Source organism: Colletes latitarsis, chromosome 2 (genome assembly GCF_051014445.1).
Source record: "Colletes latitarsis isolate SP2378_abdomen chromosome 2, iyColLati1, whole genome shotgun sequence".
NCBI lineage: Eukaryota > Metazoa > Arthropoda > Insecta > Hymenoptera > Colletidae > Colletes > Colletes latitarsis.
Window position 1 is genome coordinate 25,249,960 of NC_135135.1, and position 18,537 is coordinate 25,268,496.

At 40.8% G+C, this 18,537-nt stretch overlaps 2 protein-coding genes across 4 annotated transcripts in view; one reads left to right on the forward strand and one right to left on the reverse strand.

Moving 5' to 3' along the window:
- Cda5 (Chitin deacetylase-like 5) overlaps positions 1–3,383 on the forward strand; it is an 89,408-nt gene extending 86,025 nt beyond the window's left edge. For 2 of the 3 annotated variants that reach the window (XM_076774703.1, XM_076774697.1), the window contains exon 16: positions 431–3,383. In XM_076774703.1, the coding sequence (XP_076630818.1) occupies positions 431–595 (165 nt within the window). In that variant the 3' untranslated portion in view covers positions 596–3,383. The remainder of the gene's footprint in view (positions 1–430) is intronic. The other variant, XR_013080436.1, reaches the window with a different exon arrangement.
- Positions 3,384–3,602: 219 nt separating this feature from the next.
- LOC143348463 (adenylate cyclase type 10) lies at positions 3,603–16,949 on the reverse strand. The gene is given in 30 exon segments (XM_076778690.1): positions 3,603–3,759; positions 4,094–4,375; positions 4,443–4,539; positions 4,599–4,683; positions 5,163–5,346; positions 5,402–5,522; positions 5,965–6,221; positions 6,376–6,617; positions 6,693–6,884; positions 6,943–7,119; positions 7,226–7,421; positions 7,815–8,044; positions 8,275–8,430; positions 8,788–8,798; positions 8,919–9,063; positions 9,150–9,430; positions 11,246–11,520; positions 11,734–11,940; positions 12,011–12,160; positions 12,162–12,348; positions 12,534–12,658; positions 12,734–12,840; positions 14,558–14,766; positions 14,848–14,984; positions 15,040–15,122; positions 15,195–15,369; positions 15,635–15,846; positions 16,066–16,200; positions 16,511–16,787; positions 16,863–16,949. Coding segments are annotated over 30 exon segments (5,175 nt in total). The 3' UTR covers positions 3,603–3,606.
- Between the last annotated feature and the right edge of the window lie 1,588 nt (positions 16,950–18,537).

The window sequence follows — 18,537 nt, forward strand, 5'->3', positions numbered from 1 at the left end:
GTTAAAATATGTCGCAGAATTCGAACTCGACCAGAATTCTCAGAGAAAACACGATTCCTCGATATAACGATAGATTTCTACCTCGATATAACAAAGTGCCCCAAAAGTCGGCCTCTCGACCAGCGATGGGGGAATACAAATATTAAATTTCTTAATCTATCTTCACGGAGAGAGCCTGATCCATAAATAAAACAAATTTTATTAATAAAAAAGTTAAAAAACTTTGAAGTTCCATATAATTGAAAATAGTCCGAACTAGGTCGTGTTTGGGTTCGTTTTCACCGGGAGAACCTCGACTATTCATTGATTATACTCTCATGAGGATGTCATGATAATATACATTGATTTAAAAAAATGTTAAATTTAAAATGAGTCGTTTTATCGAGGGATTACTGTGTAACGAATGTAATAATTGTTGGTATGGGTGCAGGATCGGCCGAAAAAGTGCAACAACCCGAAGGTCTGCAATCTTTGGCACAAGAGCGGCGTGAGGTATATGAAGACCTGTCAGACGTGTCCGGACATCTACCCGTGGACGGGCAAGACCGGTATACGTAGCAGTCGCATCGACAACGACGTCGACGCGCACGAATGAACGGGAACCGTCGTTGTTCCGTGCGATCGAGGACCAGCCAGCCGAGAAGAGTTAAGCGCCACCGGGGGGGAACGAAACACGTTTCTACACCTAACCATTCGGTCAAAATCCTGTCACAAATTTCTCTCCGCCGACCGCGTCCGACGAACCCGTTCATACCGGGCCGAGTACGCCAATGAAACATCAAACTCGAACATGTCCACCCTTTCTCTTTTCCCGCGATCAAACAAACGGCTCGCGACGAAACGACCGTCGCGCGATCGTGTCTTTTAACCGTCGTTTCCTGTTAACGTCGCACGCGGTTGTCTAGGTTCACTCATCCGGAGCTATTGCTTAAATTGTTCTGTATTCGAATCTCTGGATACTTTGGCTAATACTCGGTAAGTGGAATTCGAATACCGTTCGAGTCGTTGAGTGCTTGGATACCACTCGATTGAGTATTCGAATACTGTTCGAATGATTGAGTATTCGAATATTGAATGAAAATTGAGTTTACAGAAGAACGAGGAGCTTGAAGAGTTTGATTTACGGACCACCATCTGTTTAATAATATTATGGAACCTCCGGTATTCGAATTTTTGAGTACTTCAGCGATTCCAATACCGCTTGACTGGTTGAGTATTTGAATACCGTTCGAATGGTTGAGTATTCGAATATTAAACGAGAGTTGAGTTTATGAAAGAAGGACGAGCTTAAAGAATTTGATTTATGGACCAACGACGTATTTGATAATAATATGAGATCTCCGGTATTCGAATTTTCGAATACTTTCGCGATTCCAATACCGTTTGAGTGGTTGAGTGTTTGGATACCGCTCGGTTGAGTATTTGAACACTGTTCGAATGATTAAGTATTCGAATATTGAATGAAAATTGAGTTTATAGAACGACTTTTTGAATAATAAATCACTCACTTTAACGGGAATAATATTCTTATCGGTTAACGAGTCCCATTGATTGCTAAATTGCACATATTTCTCATTGCACAATTTAAGTTTGAATTTTTATCCTCCTAAAAGAATTTATCTTTTGTTCTATTTTTAATGTTTTCTAGGTAGAATTAGTAATTGTTTTCTAGAGTTTAACCCACGCGACTCACGATTCCTTTCAGGACTAATGCCTCCCCGCAGTAGATTAGACGCGCGCGTCTGACGCTGATAGGAAATATCTCCTTCAGGCGAGTAAGGACACGCTGGAAGCACGATGGGCGGTCGTTTCGAAGCTCTGCGTCGTTTCTTTGACAAATGGAAGGTAAATGTTTTACGTTCAACGCCGTCACGGGCGTATATTATATTAATGTACGCCGATAATTGACGGTAATTAGCTTAAATAAGCCAACGCATTCGCCGTCAAGCAAGATTTTCAACGTCTGATAAAAATATACAGTAAAAACTACATTTGAAAGATTTCATGAATTTACAAAATTTTTCTCAGTACACTAGTGTAATATTTTTATTATAAAATTGATAGATCGACTCTATTGGTAATTTTATATTATTTCTCTAAAGCAGAACTAACTCTCAACTATTTTTATATATTTAAATACACTTTGTATAATATCAAGTATCAATTGGTAAAATTGAGCTTCTCGAAGAACCGCCCTCTGAAACAGAGTGTTAATCATCACTCGATAATTATAATCAAGTCCAAATCCAATACGATTAATTAACGATGCACCAAAATGGCATCGCCGGTAATCGACGCGACGTAAACGTATTAATCGACCATCCACACGTTTGCTGGCGATAGGAAATCCTGTTTGACGCGCGATACGATCAACACGAACGTTCTTCGCGTTTTATAATTACGATTAACGCGTCAGGGGACCGATCTTCCGAGTCAAACTCTTACACCGTGGACAAAATCTGACCTCGAATCGAAACTAGAGGGAACAACTATTTTCTATGCGTTGTACGACAAAATAATGTACAACTCAAGAAGGAATAATCGTTAATATTTGGGGGAAAAAATCTCTACGCATACTCTAAGCGTATGCAAACGTACAAAGTTTGAAATCAACAGTTTTAATACCACTTTCAAAATTAACGCGCTAAAAAAGCTTACGTTTAAAGTCTCAGGATTAAACTACCCCTTGGAAACGAAGATATTTAACGCAGTAATTTTCAATTATTTTGTCCGATCGAACAAACTTTACGTTGTATAACAAAGTCGCAATTTCGACCAATCGGGAGTCCATCCTTTATCGGTCTTTTCACCGTTACAAAATAGTTGGAAACGACTACGAGTCGCGTTAGAAGAACGGATGTCTTCTTTTCGTCCCAGAGAAGAGGATCTATCGATCGATTCGTCGCGATTTTCCTCGGTTTCCTTGCTTTCCTCCGATCCTTTCGTCCTCCCCCACCTTTCTTCGCCTCGAGTGTCCTTGGCGTACTCGGTCGAATCCGTTAGGTCAATTAACTACACTGTAAATCATAATTCTGTCAACGTCGGGCGCGCGAAAGCAACTGGAATCGTCGGTCGCGAGAGGTTTCCTAAAAAAAAAATGGAGTTCGCAGCTCGACGAGTGGAATAACGATCCTGGATCAGCGGTTTCAGCGAGAATTTCTGAGTGTTACTAATTAAGGCTACGGACGAGTCCAGGGATCTTATTCGACTCGTCGAACTGTTCAAAGGGCGCCGGAAGTCGCCTTGCCGAGGAGGAACGAACCGAGAGAACGTGCACGTTCATTTTAACGAACTGTCGTGCATACGAGGGGATCGTCGTGTATACCTTTTAGAACCTGAAACTGTAACACGCCTTTAATCAATAAATATTTCGCTACAATTCCCCCTGTTATTTAGAACTCCAATTCTGACGCGAAATGAACAGTCTAGGCTATCTTCTTACGTTCTCTCGCAATCTCTAAGCTTGAAAACATTTTTGCAGTGATAGATTTATAATAGTAACGTTTCGATGGCTAATTTAAAATCAATCTAGTTTTTTTAAGAAGAAGAGACAACGATTTATACTTACCTCGTCGACTACGCGTCAAATGCGTTCACAGACTTCCGTTAGATACTGGAAACCGGAATCGGAAGCGGGAACATGATCGTGGACCAAGTATCCAGGTCGAAATTGTGAATTTCCTGCCATTGAATCGCGTCCGCGGTGCCCACGTGCTCGGTCCAATAGCGCGCCATGTTGTTGTAACTTCCGGTCCAGGTCTGTGAACAGGAAACCATCGATCTTGTTTTACAACGCAGAAATTCCAAAATAATTCTCTTGTGTGAATTTTTTTTTTTGATTCAAGGGTCAAGTTCGCAGAATAAAAATATTTTTGCGTCGTAAAAGTCGTTTCTACGATCCAAGGAAAATTTACGAAGATTCCTCTTGATGGAACGAAAATAAAAATTGCAAACTTGGAAGACTCGTATTTTTTAAACAATTACGAGAAGGGAGAAACGATGACTTAAACCCCCTCTAATTTCGTATGGACTACCAAATATTCGAATATCGTCTGAATTTCTGAACTTAGAGATGCAATATACGATATCGTACCCTTTTGATTTGCATGGTCCAAGCCAGCATCATCTGGTTCCCTTGGTACAAGGACCATTTCCTTGACTTTTTCATGAAAATTCGAGACGTGATCGTACGACTTCTCTGCAGGCTCATGTAGCATCGCATCAGGTATAAAAATGGCATAACAAACAACGCGTCGGTTCGTAGATCTCGTAGGGCCCCGATGATAGTCTTCACGTCCTGCACTCGATCGATCAGATCGCTGGACTGTTTGATGTTTATTCGACGATTCAGTATCAGCAGGTAGCTCTCGAGACTCTTCGAAGAGAAACGATCGAAAGAACACAGACTGTTTTAAATTATTTAAATTTTTGGGGCCCAGTACCTTGACGCAATTGTAAATTTGCGAGAACTTCGCGCGATGGATGCCTTTCGTGATCACTTTTACGTCCAGTATGAACTCGTCGATGACTGGTACGTTCCTAAACGCAAGTTTATGAATAAATATAAGTGGACCAGAGCTGGACAGTGTGTTTCTCACATTCTCAGTTGCCAGATGCCCAGACAGGTCGTCAAACGCATCAGGCTTTCGGGGTCCCGTGAAACGCAGGCTCTTCGTCTGGAACCTGAGAAAATGGATCACTAGAACCACTCTGACTAATTTGGAGGATATATTTTATTAACCCTTTGCATTCCACTCGATTCAAGTTTCATTTATGACAATACAAATTAAATTTAGGAAACACAGGAATAAAATTTAAATTATAGGTGTTTATACAGTTTTGTGAGAAAAAGAATATTTTTTATTTTCGGAAGTGGTAGTCAAAGGGTTAACAAAGACTCTTGAAGTGCAAAGGGTTAGCCTCTTCAAGATCAAATAATTTTGTTCCCAATTAACAAAAATGCAAATTCACCCACGACGACCATTAATTTTTTGAAAATTCTGCCACGTGACATCGTTGGATTTAACTATGCACATGATGTATTAATATTCAAAGTAATTTAAATACTGAACGTACATATATGAGTATCCTCGAAGAGATTAAATGAATTAAAAAATTTTTAATCGAACGATCAGATGTTGGCGAAGAAATTGGAAGCTTACCAGTGACTTTGGAGTGAAACGCGAAGCAAGTGTCGTAGGATTCCAAGACCATCCCAGCATCCAGGAGCAATTCCAACGACAGAGCGTAATACCAGGTGATGGCAGACTTGTCCACGTCCTCCTTGGAGCAATAGTACAGTTCCCTCAGCAGATCGACAGCCTCGTTAAGGTGTTTGGTCCAGACCTAAAGTACACCGTGTATGGAACGCTACAACACCATGAAAGAAGAAATTCTTTACCAAGACTTCTATCAGAGACGGAAGTACAGCAAATTTTATTCTGTTGATTCGTAAACAATTGCATATCTTCAGCAGCTTGATCCCGATTTCGATACCCTCTTCCAATTTGCCTCTCAGCACTCTTTAAGTGAGACGCAACCGTGAAGAACAAATCTCTATGCATCGTTAACCACTTAATTTCGTTTAAATTTGTTTCTACAATGGCCACGACAAAGAATATAGATTTGTTTTACGAATATCTCGTGAATGAAATAGTGTGTTGATTTTAATATATGAGAACTCATTGTACGACGAGGGGTTAATCAGATTCAGTGTAAATTGTCAGCAAATAATATTTAGGGATTCTCTAACTTCGAGTGCACAGTCTGAAATTAATAAAAAATTGATGGGTTCAGTTCAATGTAAATTATTAGCAAATAACACTTAGGAATTCTCTCAACTTCGAGTGTACAGTTTGAGATTAATAAAAAATTAATTCAGTAAATCTAGAATTAAAATATCGAATTTATTTTGATGGGTTTGTTGGTGTAATGATTAAGTTTTATGGTCTTCAGGTTCGTCACCTGTTCTCGTACAGCGTCTGATAGACTTCCGCCAGCACAGTCAGCTCTTCCGCGGAATCCCAGCTGGTTTTCTCCTCGATGGCCATCGTCATCGGCCACTCGATATCGTACAACAAATCGAAGTTCCCGTAACGCCGGAATATCTTCGCCGCGATCACGTAGATCCTTCCTTTCTCCACGAATCCCGCGACGCTTTGGAACGCGGCTCGAAGACCCTGCAGTACTATCAATCTCGCGATCTTTGGTTGATCCTCCAACTGTGAACATCAATCGAGAATGGACGAAATCTTTCTTTCTCCTCTCGAAAAGGTATACTTAAAGAATGGGGTTGAAAAATCAATATTAATTTTGACCAGACGAACTCGAAGCCCCCGTCATTTAATATTTAATGATTAATTGCAATTGTGGTACCAATAAAACCGTGGACAATCGTTCCATGTAGACGGCCAGTTCCAACTTTTCGACGGCCATCTTGCCAGACACTTGATTCAGAACGAAACTGGAGAATCCTCTTAACATGTATCGCAATTTTTCCATCATGGTGCTGTAACAGACCTCCTTGGCAGTTTGCAGAGGAACGGTCCTCAACGCTGACGCCTCTGTATAGTACTTTTTCGCCTGCGAATAGTATCCGTACGCGACGTAAGCGTCCCCTGATCGGTGCAAAAATCCCAACGAAACATTTTTTATTCAAGAATTCTTGACGTATCGGGTGAAAATTCGATTACCCAAAAGAACCAAGATGCTTCCTTCGTTGGTGGTCGTGTACTTGACGTCCGTGATTATGTGCTCCTTGATCTTCGTGATCTCGATGTGGGCGTTGGTGTTCGCGAGAAACTTCGTGGCGAAAGCTGGCTGCGCTGTTTGGAGCAGTCCAGCGCTGTACTCCAGCATGAACTTCAACAGTTCCTCCAGATCGTCTAAGAGAAACGTATTTAACGATGAAAGTGCAAAAGTGAAAATTTAGTGATTTGTTACTGGTGAGCCTGATGTGATGGTTTAGAGTCCAGAAGAGGAAGCTTATAGTGTAGCTGCATCGACAGTTCCGATAATCTATATGGTTGAAGTTCTTCAGTTGGATCTCCCAAGAAACGTCCATTGCTGTCTCTGAACTATCCGAGGCCTGTTTCGCGTGTTCAGAGGTGGCTGTGTGATCTGACGAACGGAATTCGATCGATTCAACGCGTTGACTGACAGCGGTAAAGTTAAAAATTTGTTAGAAAATTTTGGTGGTGATCGAGGTGTCGAGGAGTGTACTCACCGTCGTCATCGTCGTTGTCGGTGTAAACTGGTAGAATAGAAGTTCTACGAAAATTTATGCTGTCTCGTTTCTTTGGAGGATCCATGTTTTCCGGAAGAAATATGCTTCGTCTAGATTCCCATAAATCGGATCGACTGTGTATCGTTGCTCGTCTCTGCAACGAGAGACTAATCGCCGATGGTGGGGCCTTGACTTTCTTGCAATATGGAAACAAAAAATAGACATTCGAGAACATATTCCTCCATTTTGCATATTACAAATATTTCTACTAGATGTTTGTTATTTACACTTGTGAACTTTAAACGTTAATAACTTTTTAACGAAGCTTCGACCAACAAATTGATATTCTTGATTGTTGTCTTATTTTAACCTCCAGAATATCCCATTAAAATTTTTCCCCAAAGTTAGTCGAACATCCTATATATTTCTACGTGAATAAAAACTATAAAATCAAACTATTTCACGTGGTACAACTTCAACAATCGATGGAATTAACATTTAGAATTCATCCTTCTCCGTTCCTGAGTTTTCGAGTTTTAAACAACTCCCTTAATTTCACGCTAATTATCGTGTTTAAAGAATAACTCACAGGCGGTGGTGGAGTTGTTAATTCTTTCGTGAAAATCGACAGGAAGTTGTCGCTGCCGCAAGTGGTGCACTTCCTGGCGTCCCTCTGGAAGATTCCAGCAGCCTTCGAGTGGTACTCTTTCTTCTCATGGGGTGGCAATATGTCGTACAGGAGCTTCCGGTAAGAAGCTATCGTGAATTCCAGAAACATACAATGCGCGTTCAAGGGCAACGTTCTGCTCCCAAAGATGCCTTAAACAAAACAGTGCAAAGATCTTTCTCATTGTTGTGTCTGTACTTTTTTTAAAATTCGTTTCATCCCCCTTTTTCTTCCCCTTTTAATCTTTTAATTGCTCACTGTTGTGCAACTGTTCTCTATCGTAAAGAAATTTTGAAAATTATTTCTATCCTCTGTCAAACAGGAACCCGACAGGGAATTAAAAAATTGTCCAACTGGTTGGATTAAATAAATATCGACTAACGTGGGGGTCGACACTCGCAGATCACCGAGTGCTGCACGTTGCTGAAGGTTCTCCGTCTCTTGAACAAGTAGTACAACGAGTCGTCTATGTGAAAGTGTTTCCTCTGGATCATGCCACACTCCAGGATCCTCAGTCTTACCATCTCTGCCACCGCTGCTGGAACGACGAGGACTGGTTCGATAATTGCACCGGTCGCCACAGATTCGGGACAAGAATTATTGGTCGCTCAAGGTCACCTCCCACTACTAATCTTTCCACGATCTTTCCCGCCCACGAGATTCTCAATCTCAACTAGACTGTTTTACTAAATATTGATTTTTACCAAATTGGTAAATGGAAATCATTTTAAAGCATTTAAAAAGTAAACTAATGGAGAACTACATGAATTTTCAAATAATTACATTAACGTATATTACATGAATATTACTTTTAACTTGCAGAGGGCCCCAATAATCCACTTAAGAGTTAACGAACGATGAATAATTTCTCAAACAAATCTGAATGTTTGTTTACTATTTTCAATGCTTTGTACGAAATAAAATTCGATAGAAAATCTTTGTGAAGTGAAGGAGAGTAGCTACACAGTGTAGTGGAGGGGAGAATCGATCGACGACCTTGAGCAGCCAACACTTTATTCCCAGTACTTTCCTTTAGCAGTGTAGAGTGGCGCAAAGTTGGTCATCACGCTTTCTAGCATGCTTCGAAGGAAAACCGTGCCCAACGATGCGGCACACTTTATGAAATCCTGCTCGTAGGAGTTCATTCTATTGTAGATGTCGATCCTCAAGCCTGTGTCGTACGAGAAACACGCTCGTGAACCATCGAGAAAATATGTTTCGTTTACCGATGATTCTAATTTTTCTTTTCGACGTTACCTGTGACGTCGCGATCGGTCTCGAGGAAGCTTAACGGCTTCCCGGAGGACACGCACACGTTTATGGCGCTCATCTGCGACCAGTGCAACGGCGGAGCCAGCTCCTCGGGCGTCATGTCCGCCGGTATCTTCGCCAGGAGCGAACAATCGGGAAAAACAAGGTTGTAGAACTTCACTTCCATCGGCGAAAGAGTGAGGAAGGTTATGGCTTCCGCCTGCAACGCGGACATCAGGAACGCCTCGCACCAGCTGATAGAGTTCTTGCTCCGTCTTCGAAGGATACTAAATAAAAGGAACTTTATCTAGTTTCGGTTATTATTTACTTTAGGGGACCTCAACTCCGATTTTGATGACTGTGAAATATGTGGTAGAAAATAAGATTCTGAACAACTTTTTCCTAATATATATATAACCACCGTACTGTGTTAGTTTCCGAGGTATTTGCAAAATTCAATGAGGTAGCAGGGAAGGAATTTTGTGAACATCTTGGAAACTAAGGCCCTGCGGTGGTTATACAGGGTGTTCAGTCAACCCTTGGAAAAATTTTAATGGGGGATTCTAGAGGCCAAAATAAGGCGAAAATCAAAAATACCAATTTGTCGATGAAGGCTTCGTTAAAAAGTTATTAACAATTAAATTCAAAAATTTCAAATCGTTCTAAAAAAAATACTTTTGGCTGCAGGGGTTAATTACAACCATTTTTGGTCAATAGACATACCCCCGAAATCCTACCCACTTCCTAGAAAAAAATTCGAGAAGGTGTGAAATTTTTTAACGAAAAAAAAATTTTTCAAATCGTTTTGGAAAAATTATTTTCAGTTGCGGGGTTCAATTACAATCATTTTTGGTGAATAGACCTACCCCCGAAATCCTACTCACTTTCGAGAAAAAAATTCGAGAAGGTGTGAAATTTTTCGACGGAAAAAAAAAATTTCAAATCGTTTTGGAAAAATTATTTTCAGTTGCGGGGTTCAATTACAATCATTTTTGGTGAATAGACATACCCCCGAAATCCTACCCACTTCCTAGAAAAAAATTCGAGAAGGTGTGAAATTTTTCAACGGAAAAAAAAAATTTCAAATCGTATTGGAAAAATTATTTTCAGTTGCGGGGTTCAATTACAATCATTTTTGGTGAATAGACATACCCCCGAAATCCTACCCACTTCCTAGACAAAAATTCGAGAAGGTGTGAAATTTTTCGACGGAAAAAAAAAATTTCAAATCGTTTTGGAAAAATTATTTTCAGTTGCGGGGTTCAATTACAATCATTTTTGGTGAATAGACATACCCCCGAAATCCTACCCACTTCCTAGACAAAAATTCGAGAAGGTGTGAAATTTTTCGACGGAAAAAAAAAATTTCAAATCGTTTTGGAAAAATTATTTTCAGTTGCGGGGTTCAATTACAATCATTTTTGGTGAATAGACATACCTCCGAAATCCTACCCACTTCCTAGAAAAAAATTCGAGAAGGTGTGAAATTTTTCAACGAAAAAAAAAAATTTCAAATCGTTTTGGAAAAATTATTTTCAGTTGCGGGGTTCAATTACAATCATTTTTGATGAATAGACCTATCCCCGAAATCCTACTCACTTTCGAGAAAAAAATTCGAGAAGATGTGAAATTTTTCGACGGAAAAAAAAAATTTCAAATCGTTTTGGAAAAATTATATCCGGTTGCGGGGTTCAATTACAATTATTTTTGGTCATTACACATACCCCCGAAATCCTACGCATTTTCGAGAAAAAAATTCAGTACTGGCGGAACTTTAAACGTTAATAACTTTTTAACGAAGCCTCCATCAACAAATTATTACTCTTGATTTTCGTCTTATTTTGGCCTCTAGAATCCCCCATTAAAATTTCCCCCAGGGATGGCCGAATGTATATATAGGAAAAAGTTTAGAATCTTATTTTTTATATCATATTACAAAGTCATCAAAATCGGAGTTGAGGCTCCTAAAAATTACCCTAGTTTCTTCCATGTTAATTTCTCGCGTTTAATAAAAATATACATGCCCAAAACAGATTTGGAACATTGAAAATTGAATGAAATTGAAAGTAATCTAAAGAATATAGAAATCTGAAGTTTCTCACGACTCGAATGTCCTGGGGATCGCTGAGACGTTCAGAAACTGGCAAGCAAACGCCGACAAATATTCGGAACCGAGTCCTAGGAGGGCCCTGTTCATCAGCCTCTTGTCCTCGCAGATTCCTGCCTCCACCTGCGACAGATTGTCCCAGGACACTGGTTCCAGCAGCGTCATCACCAAGACCACGTTGTCCTTGTCCAGAGCAGCGGACAGAAACTGCCAGGACAGGACGTCCATGTACTGCACGTCGTCCAAGAGGATACAAACGTGTCCTGCGACCTGGGCAAATATTTACAAGCAATAAATAAAAATGTAATTGATCGTCGTATCGATCTAATAGTCTGGGCCCTGAAGTAGGACGATCTAAGTGTGTCGAACTGCCCCAAAAAAAATTTTAGCGACTATCCTAGACAACGAAAGCGCATTCGAGCTTTCTGTTTTGTAATTCCAAGTCCAGAATGGTCCCTTAAATTTTATCGATAGAACCCAGACCTGGGTTAAAATGTCACCGAAGATCTTGATGGTCTTTCTGTGACGTTTCCAGTCGCTGTCCCTGCAGTACTCCCTCGAAAGTGGAAACTGGACTCTCATGATCACGTTCAGGTAACAGAAATCTTCCGGGGCCAAGATGTCGGTCAGCTTGTTCAGCAGAACCCTCTCGCGATCGTCGATCGTCGTGCAATCCATCGCGTCGAACATCTAAAACGACAAAGATCGTCAAAGCGTCAGAATTGGAGTACTTAAAGGGTCGATTAGGTTCTTTATTTGCCTGAAGAAGCACGTAGTAGAGCACGGCGTACTCCTTTTCCGCGAAGGACTCGTGCAAGGGAAGCTGGACCAACTTTATCTGCCTGTTTCGAACGATCGTGACGAACGCGTCGAGCAGTCTCGACTTGCCCGATCTCTCTTGGCCCTGAACGATCGATCACGAATCGAGACGATGGACTTAGAGATAGAGGAATCGAAGATCGAACCTCGATCAGTATCCCTGAATAGCTTCGTTCGTGCACACCGATGTCGTCGAGGATGTCCTTGAAGTATTCCACTTCTTGAAATCGACCGAGTATGGGGTAGATGTACTCGATGTTCAGGAATTCCTCCGACAATCTAGATTTGGGGGAAAAGAATCAAATGCTTGGAATTCTATTTGCCCCTGCTAGCTATTTATACAGAAATTTTCAATTCAATCTTTTTTTGAAAGCAAATAACTCGAAAAGTGTGATACGAAAATTGTTACACGTTATATTAAGAAATAAAAAATTGAGCCCTAGGACCACAACTTATAATCTTACGTAAAGGTATCGAGGATTTCGTAAACGTAATATTTCCCGAATCCTTTCAGCGTCTTCATGCCTCGCGAACGGAACCTCTCCCTGCTCAAACGGCTGTAGAAAACCGTGTCGTAATCGCAGGAGATCTGCAAAAGGGTTCAAAAGAATCGAAACATCGACAGCTCGCTGATAAATAACGTTCATCGAACGCTCTAACAAACTTTTCCGAAGGAAATCATCATCAACGAAGTGGCTCTGTCGATGGGCGTGCCAAAGATCATGTACTGTCTTCTGCAAGGGTGGCCGATCACCCCGCAAAATGCCATACCTGAAATTATTTGTTAAACGAGTATTTTTTAACACTAAACCTACCCGGTTGAATGATTTAAACTTTTTTGTATAAAACTGGTCAAAATTTGGTACCAAATTCTGGTCAGTTTCCGATGTAAATGGGAAATATATGTATAGCAAAGACGAAAAGAGAGAATCTTTAGTGTCCATTGTCTTAGAACAGTCTAACAATGCGTATTAAACATACTAAAAACTTTAGACGCGTGCAGTTCTGAAACTATTAGCGCTTTATCCAAAATTAAGTCACCATTAGAGGCGGTGAGGCCTCCCCTTCAAAATGGCTTTTGGTTTTTGTCGATCGGGCTTTCCGTTCCCGAGATATCGTAATTTATGTGAAGAGGTATTTTTTAAATTCCACTATCCACGCTCTCGCCGCCTTAGAAACGCCTATTAACGCGTATTAAAAATACTGAAAACTTTAAACGCGTGCAGTTCTGAAACTACTAGCGCTTTATCCAAAATTGAGCCACTATTAGAGGCGGTAAGGCCTCCCCTTCAAAATGGCTTTTGGTTTTCGTCGATCGGACTTTCCGTTTCCGAGATATCGTAATTTATGTAAAGAGGTATTTTTTAAATTCCACTATCCACGCTCTCGCCGCCTTAGGAACGTCTATTCACGCGTATTAAAAATACTAAAACTTTGGACGCGCGCAGTTCCGAAACTACTAGTGTTTTATTAACAATTGAGCCATCGTTAGGAGCGGCAAACCTTCCTCTTTAAAATGGCTTTTGGTTTTTGACGATCGGACTTACCGTTTCGGAGATATCGTAATTTATGTAAATGGTAATTTTTCTTAATTCGACTATCGCTGTCTCCGTCTGACGCGTCGCGTCGGACCTCCTTGTCGCACGTTGACCCACTGACCGAGTGACTGAATGAAGTCACGTTTTACTATTTACTACGATCACGCGAGTTAATTGATCTCGCGCGTAAACAAACGCTTCGGTCGACGCGTCGCATCTCCGAAACTAGCCGCCGCATCGACTCGAAACTAAAATCGCTATATCTCCGGAACTAATAAAGCTATCGACTCGTACAAACGCTCATTTTAAAGGGCATTTCATCCCCTATCATATGAACCTAACAACTATTACTATTTATGCTGTCTTCTATGTTTATTTTGACATTTACTTTGACACTATATATTCAAAAAAGTTTCAGCAATTCCTATTGATCGTACGACTGGTGTGGTATAAAACTGGATTATAAATTGTTTATTTAATTGAAAATGAACTTAAATTTGTATACAGGGTGTTTGCATAATTACTATGCCATTTTTTCGGAAGTAATTGTTTTCTCTGGAGTTAACTACGGTATCGATTTGAAAGAAAATTTGTTTTCAAGAGCGTTTTATCGTCTATCCGATGAAAATTACTAATTTACTAATATTATTAAAGTACTATTTATGCAGGTTCTTAGAATTCAATGCTTCAAGAAAAACACAACTTTCTATATATATAATGTAAAAATTAGAAGCACGTTGCCCCGTGAAAGAGAAAAAGAAAGTTATTTGACCAGTCTTACTAGGAATGAGTATACATAAAGTGCCGGTAGGTTTAGTGTTGAAGGAGGGAAACAAGGTTTAAAACTGTTAATGATACAGGAATTTAACTACCCCTCGACGATGGCCTTTGACAAAAATGTAGACCAATATAGATCTCTGTTTAAACAAAATTAAAAACCAGAAAATCACCGGTCGAGACGCCTACGAATACTGCTTTGACCCCAATGATGCGTTTCATCTCTTCCATGATCCTCGACGCGGACAAAATTCCGCGTTTCGCCCTGTTCATGTTGCTCTTTCGATCGCTGTATCCCTCGATCCCGTACAAAACGTGGAACAGAATGTCCTTGTCGTAGACACTCGCTACGCTGATCTGGCCAGAATATTCTTCGATTATGCTGTCACAGAACATCAATAATTTCACCAACTAAAAAAAACTCGAAAAGGAATATCGGATATTTCGAGGCTAAGACGATCACCGCTGGAGAATCCTGAAGAGTTGATCGACCAGAGAGATAAACTCGTAGGTGGAACACTTGCTCGGAAGCACGTTGACAACGACAACCGTGACTCTTTTCACTTCCGTCAGGTAGTTCAACGACACGCCCTCGTGGATCTGTAAAACAAAGACTTCGTCGGAGAAGTTCGATGAAGATTTTGAATACGGTTACCTGTTTAAATACCAATTCCATCATGTAAGTCTTCAGGCTGCCGCCCAGACGCCTCTTCAACGCGTCGAACACGGATACTCTGGCTGGAGAGTTCACCAGGTTTGGTTTTCAGCCTCTTTCAAGTAAATTACACAACGTGGAAGGCGAACGCTTACCTTGGAAGGAGGCCAAATCCACATCGGAGTACATAGAGATGTCGGAGATCGTCGATATGATGTCGGAATGGGTTTCGTAGTCGGCGCTGGACATACGGTCGGACGTTAAGTTCGCCAGAAACGAGACTTTGTTTGGTTTCTCGGGTTCCACCGGTGGACCAAGGACTTTGATTATCTGTCACGAGCCAAGAAAAGGACTTGGAAGTAAGGACGACTGAGAAAAGCAAGCACAAAGGCTTTGTTCTTTAATTTTACGAACTTGGAACGAAACTCGAAATTTTTATTTCCAATTGATTTAATTTCTAATTAAATTTTACTGAGATATCGACGACAGGACTTTTCGAGGAACTAAACGAATACTTTGACGTCGAGTGAAATGAATTTGGAGAGAACTCGTGAATTTTTCGAATAATTTGGAATTTTTCACGAGTTAATCTCACCTTGACGTTGTCAGAATCCTTGATGACGTACTCGTATTGGCTAGGGGCGCAGTGCTCCCACGCGCTGGAAGACAACACGAGGTCCCCTGGTAGACAGATCCTCCTGGCGCGCTTCAGATCCTCGATCGGCGATCCAGTGATCACGAAATGCCTCGCGCTGTCATCGCCGATCACAGAAAAGGTCATCTCGCCAGCCGAGAGCACGATATCCACTATAAAACACTCGAACAATCAACGTACTATTCTTACTTAAAAGTGATTTTTAACAATGAAAATGCGTGAAATATTTTTTCGTCTAAAAGAATCTCTTGTTTTATCATCGAAAAAAATATTCAAGCAACCGAATAATTCGTGAACGAGTATAAACATTGAATGTACGTGGAATTTTTCCTATCGTTGAATGAAAATATCTTAAAAGCTTGGTGTCGTACCTAATGGAGCAACTATTTTTCCCTTCATGGTCGCGACTCTCGCCTGAATTACCTGCGCGTGTAAAATCACGTTGTACACCATCCTGGCGAAGAAGTCTTCCGCGTTCGCCTTCCACATCACCAACAGCACGTCGCCTAATCGATTTAAATAGTTTACTATACATTCGAACATTTAGAATACTCTCAAACGAGACGTTCAGGAATTACATCGAGGATTTTTTAACCCCTTGACGTGCGATTTAATTTCAAATAATTCGATAATATATATTATTTAATCTTGTTTAAATTTGTTCGTACAATGGCCAGGAAAAAGAATTTGATTTTAATATATGTATAAGATTTGATGTTGAGTGAGTAGCCTCATGATCGTGAAACTTGAAATCAAGAACTTGTAACTTGTTCCTCGAATAAATAGATATTGATAAACGTTGATTGTGCCACGTACGCGAGATCTTCAACACGTCTCCATAACTGCTGTACACCCCCTCGATTATTACGCCAATGTAGCTGTTCAACAGGGCGACCAGAGCGTAGCTGCCTCCATTTTCAGCGCTGTTGTACTTCTCGTAGAGATCGAAGAGCCGCGAGACGTCGATCAGAGCCATCACGGCGTTGAATTTGCGAAAGTTCTTTCTGGTTAGATCTGGCTCGTAGATCAGCTCGTCCGGGATAAAGGTAGCCATCGATTTCGTACTCTTGTCGTCCCGATGAGCGTCCAATACCTAACAAAGTGCAACTAAAGTCTAGCAAATTCGTGAAATCTTAATATTCGTTCCGTAAACAATAGATTAACTAACCTCTCTTAATGTAATCGTATGCCTTTTGAAAATGGGACCCACCAGATCCGGCGTCCAGACAGTTTCCATTTCTTCCAAAGACTCCATTTCGATCTTTGTTTACTGAAAGCTCGTCAAAATCGTCGATTCGAGTCGATCGCGAGACGTTTCGATATCGAAAATCGACCGAAAGGGGGAACGAGACCTGAATTATTTAAAGGTATACGTAGTCTCGTAACTTCAGAGCTCAATATCGATTTTAAATTTGGTCGTTTAAACGGGGGGACAGTTGATTTAAAATTTTAAAAGACGATCAAGTTAGATAAATAATTTATGTATTTTATGGTTACATATACATAGCAGGAGGAATGTCGAAATCTTACATTGCCTTATACTAAATTACACTAAGCTAGGAACCCAGAATTTCTTGGTCGACTCGCACGATCTGCACACGCAGCAACGAATGGAAAAAAAAATAAACGAAAGATCAACTTGGATGTAAAACTGCATCCAAAGAACGAAAATGCACGCTGTGGGTAACTAAAAAGTTAAAAAAAAAGAAAAAGAAATATACAAATGCCAGCAATAATTTCGTGCGATCGACCAACGTGGACGAGCGACTGTTTCACGCGACGATTGCATAAATTTTCTTCGTTTTGCCTAATCGAAAACATCTGTAACGTACGATCGCGGTGCAAAGAGTCGCTGGTCCTCATCGAGCCTTACGCTCGCGAACGAAACTCTCAGACTTTCTTCTTCTCAGTCTTAAGTACGTTCATCGCGACACAAACGCGGACGTTGATCTGTGAAACGAAAAACAATTCTCCGGAGGAAAAAAACAAAAAGAAACGGTCCTTTGCGTCGACCATCATCGAAGGATTTTTTCTATTTTCTTTCGGTAGGAACAGAGAATCTCTCGGGCATTAAAAAAATATTATCTTACGATGTACTCTTCCTACGATCCCCGACAGACAAATCCCCCCCTCCCCTCGACGCGTCGATCAGTCTTAAAAATGGTCCTCTGTAAAAAAAAAAGAACTCGAAGAAAACGGTGAACCGAATAAGATACATTGTCAAGAGTAAAGAGCAAACCGTTTTCTAACGCACGAAGGTAAACGAAGTTAAATTCACGCTCGCTTCTCGTCAGCGTGTCCTCAAAAAGCAAAAAAAAAAAGAAAGTATATACCGTAAAACGAAACTAAAACGACTCGACTGTCGCGTAAAATCCATTCTGGAGGCGTAAAACGAACGAAAAAAGCAAAAAAAAAGAAAAGAAAAAGTCATCGGTATCGTCAACCCGGAGGAAGCTAAGAATCTGTCGAAGCTTCGCGTTGAAAATCGACTGTTTGGAGAAAAAGTTTGGAGAAAAACGAAAGGGGGAGGGGAAATTTCGAAAGTCCTCGCGCACAGCCGAAAACAAATTCCAATTACGCGCTGCTGTTCCCTTCAGATTGCACACCAAGACACCCACTCGGTATATTTTTGACTAGAATCGAGAAATTTAGTTCCGCCAACGCGTTCGTTCGATCCTCTCGGCGATTTTTAACCTCTATTTCTCGTGTCCCCGCCCTTGATCTCGCTCGTCGGTCGCGAAACGTATCGTGCAACCTCCAATTGTTACTACGCGTAACTTACAACCTAATCTATCGTTTGTTTTCAACGATCACCCGACGATAGATCCACCGAATTGCCGTGG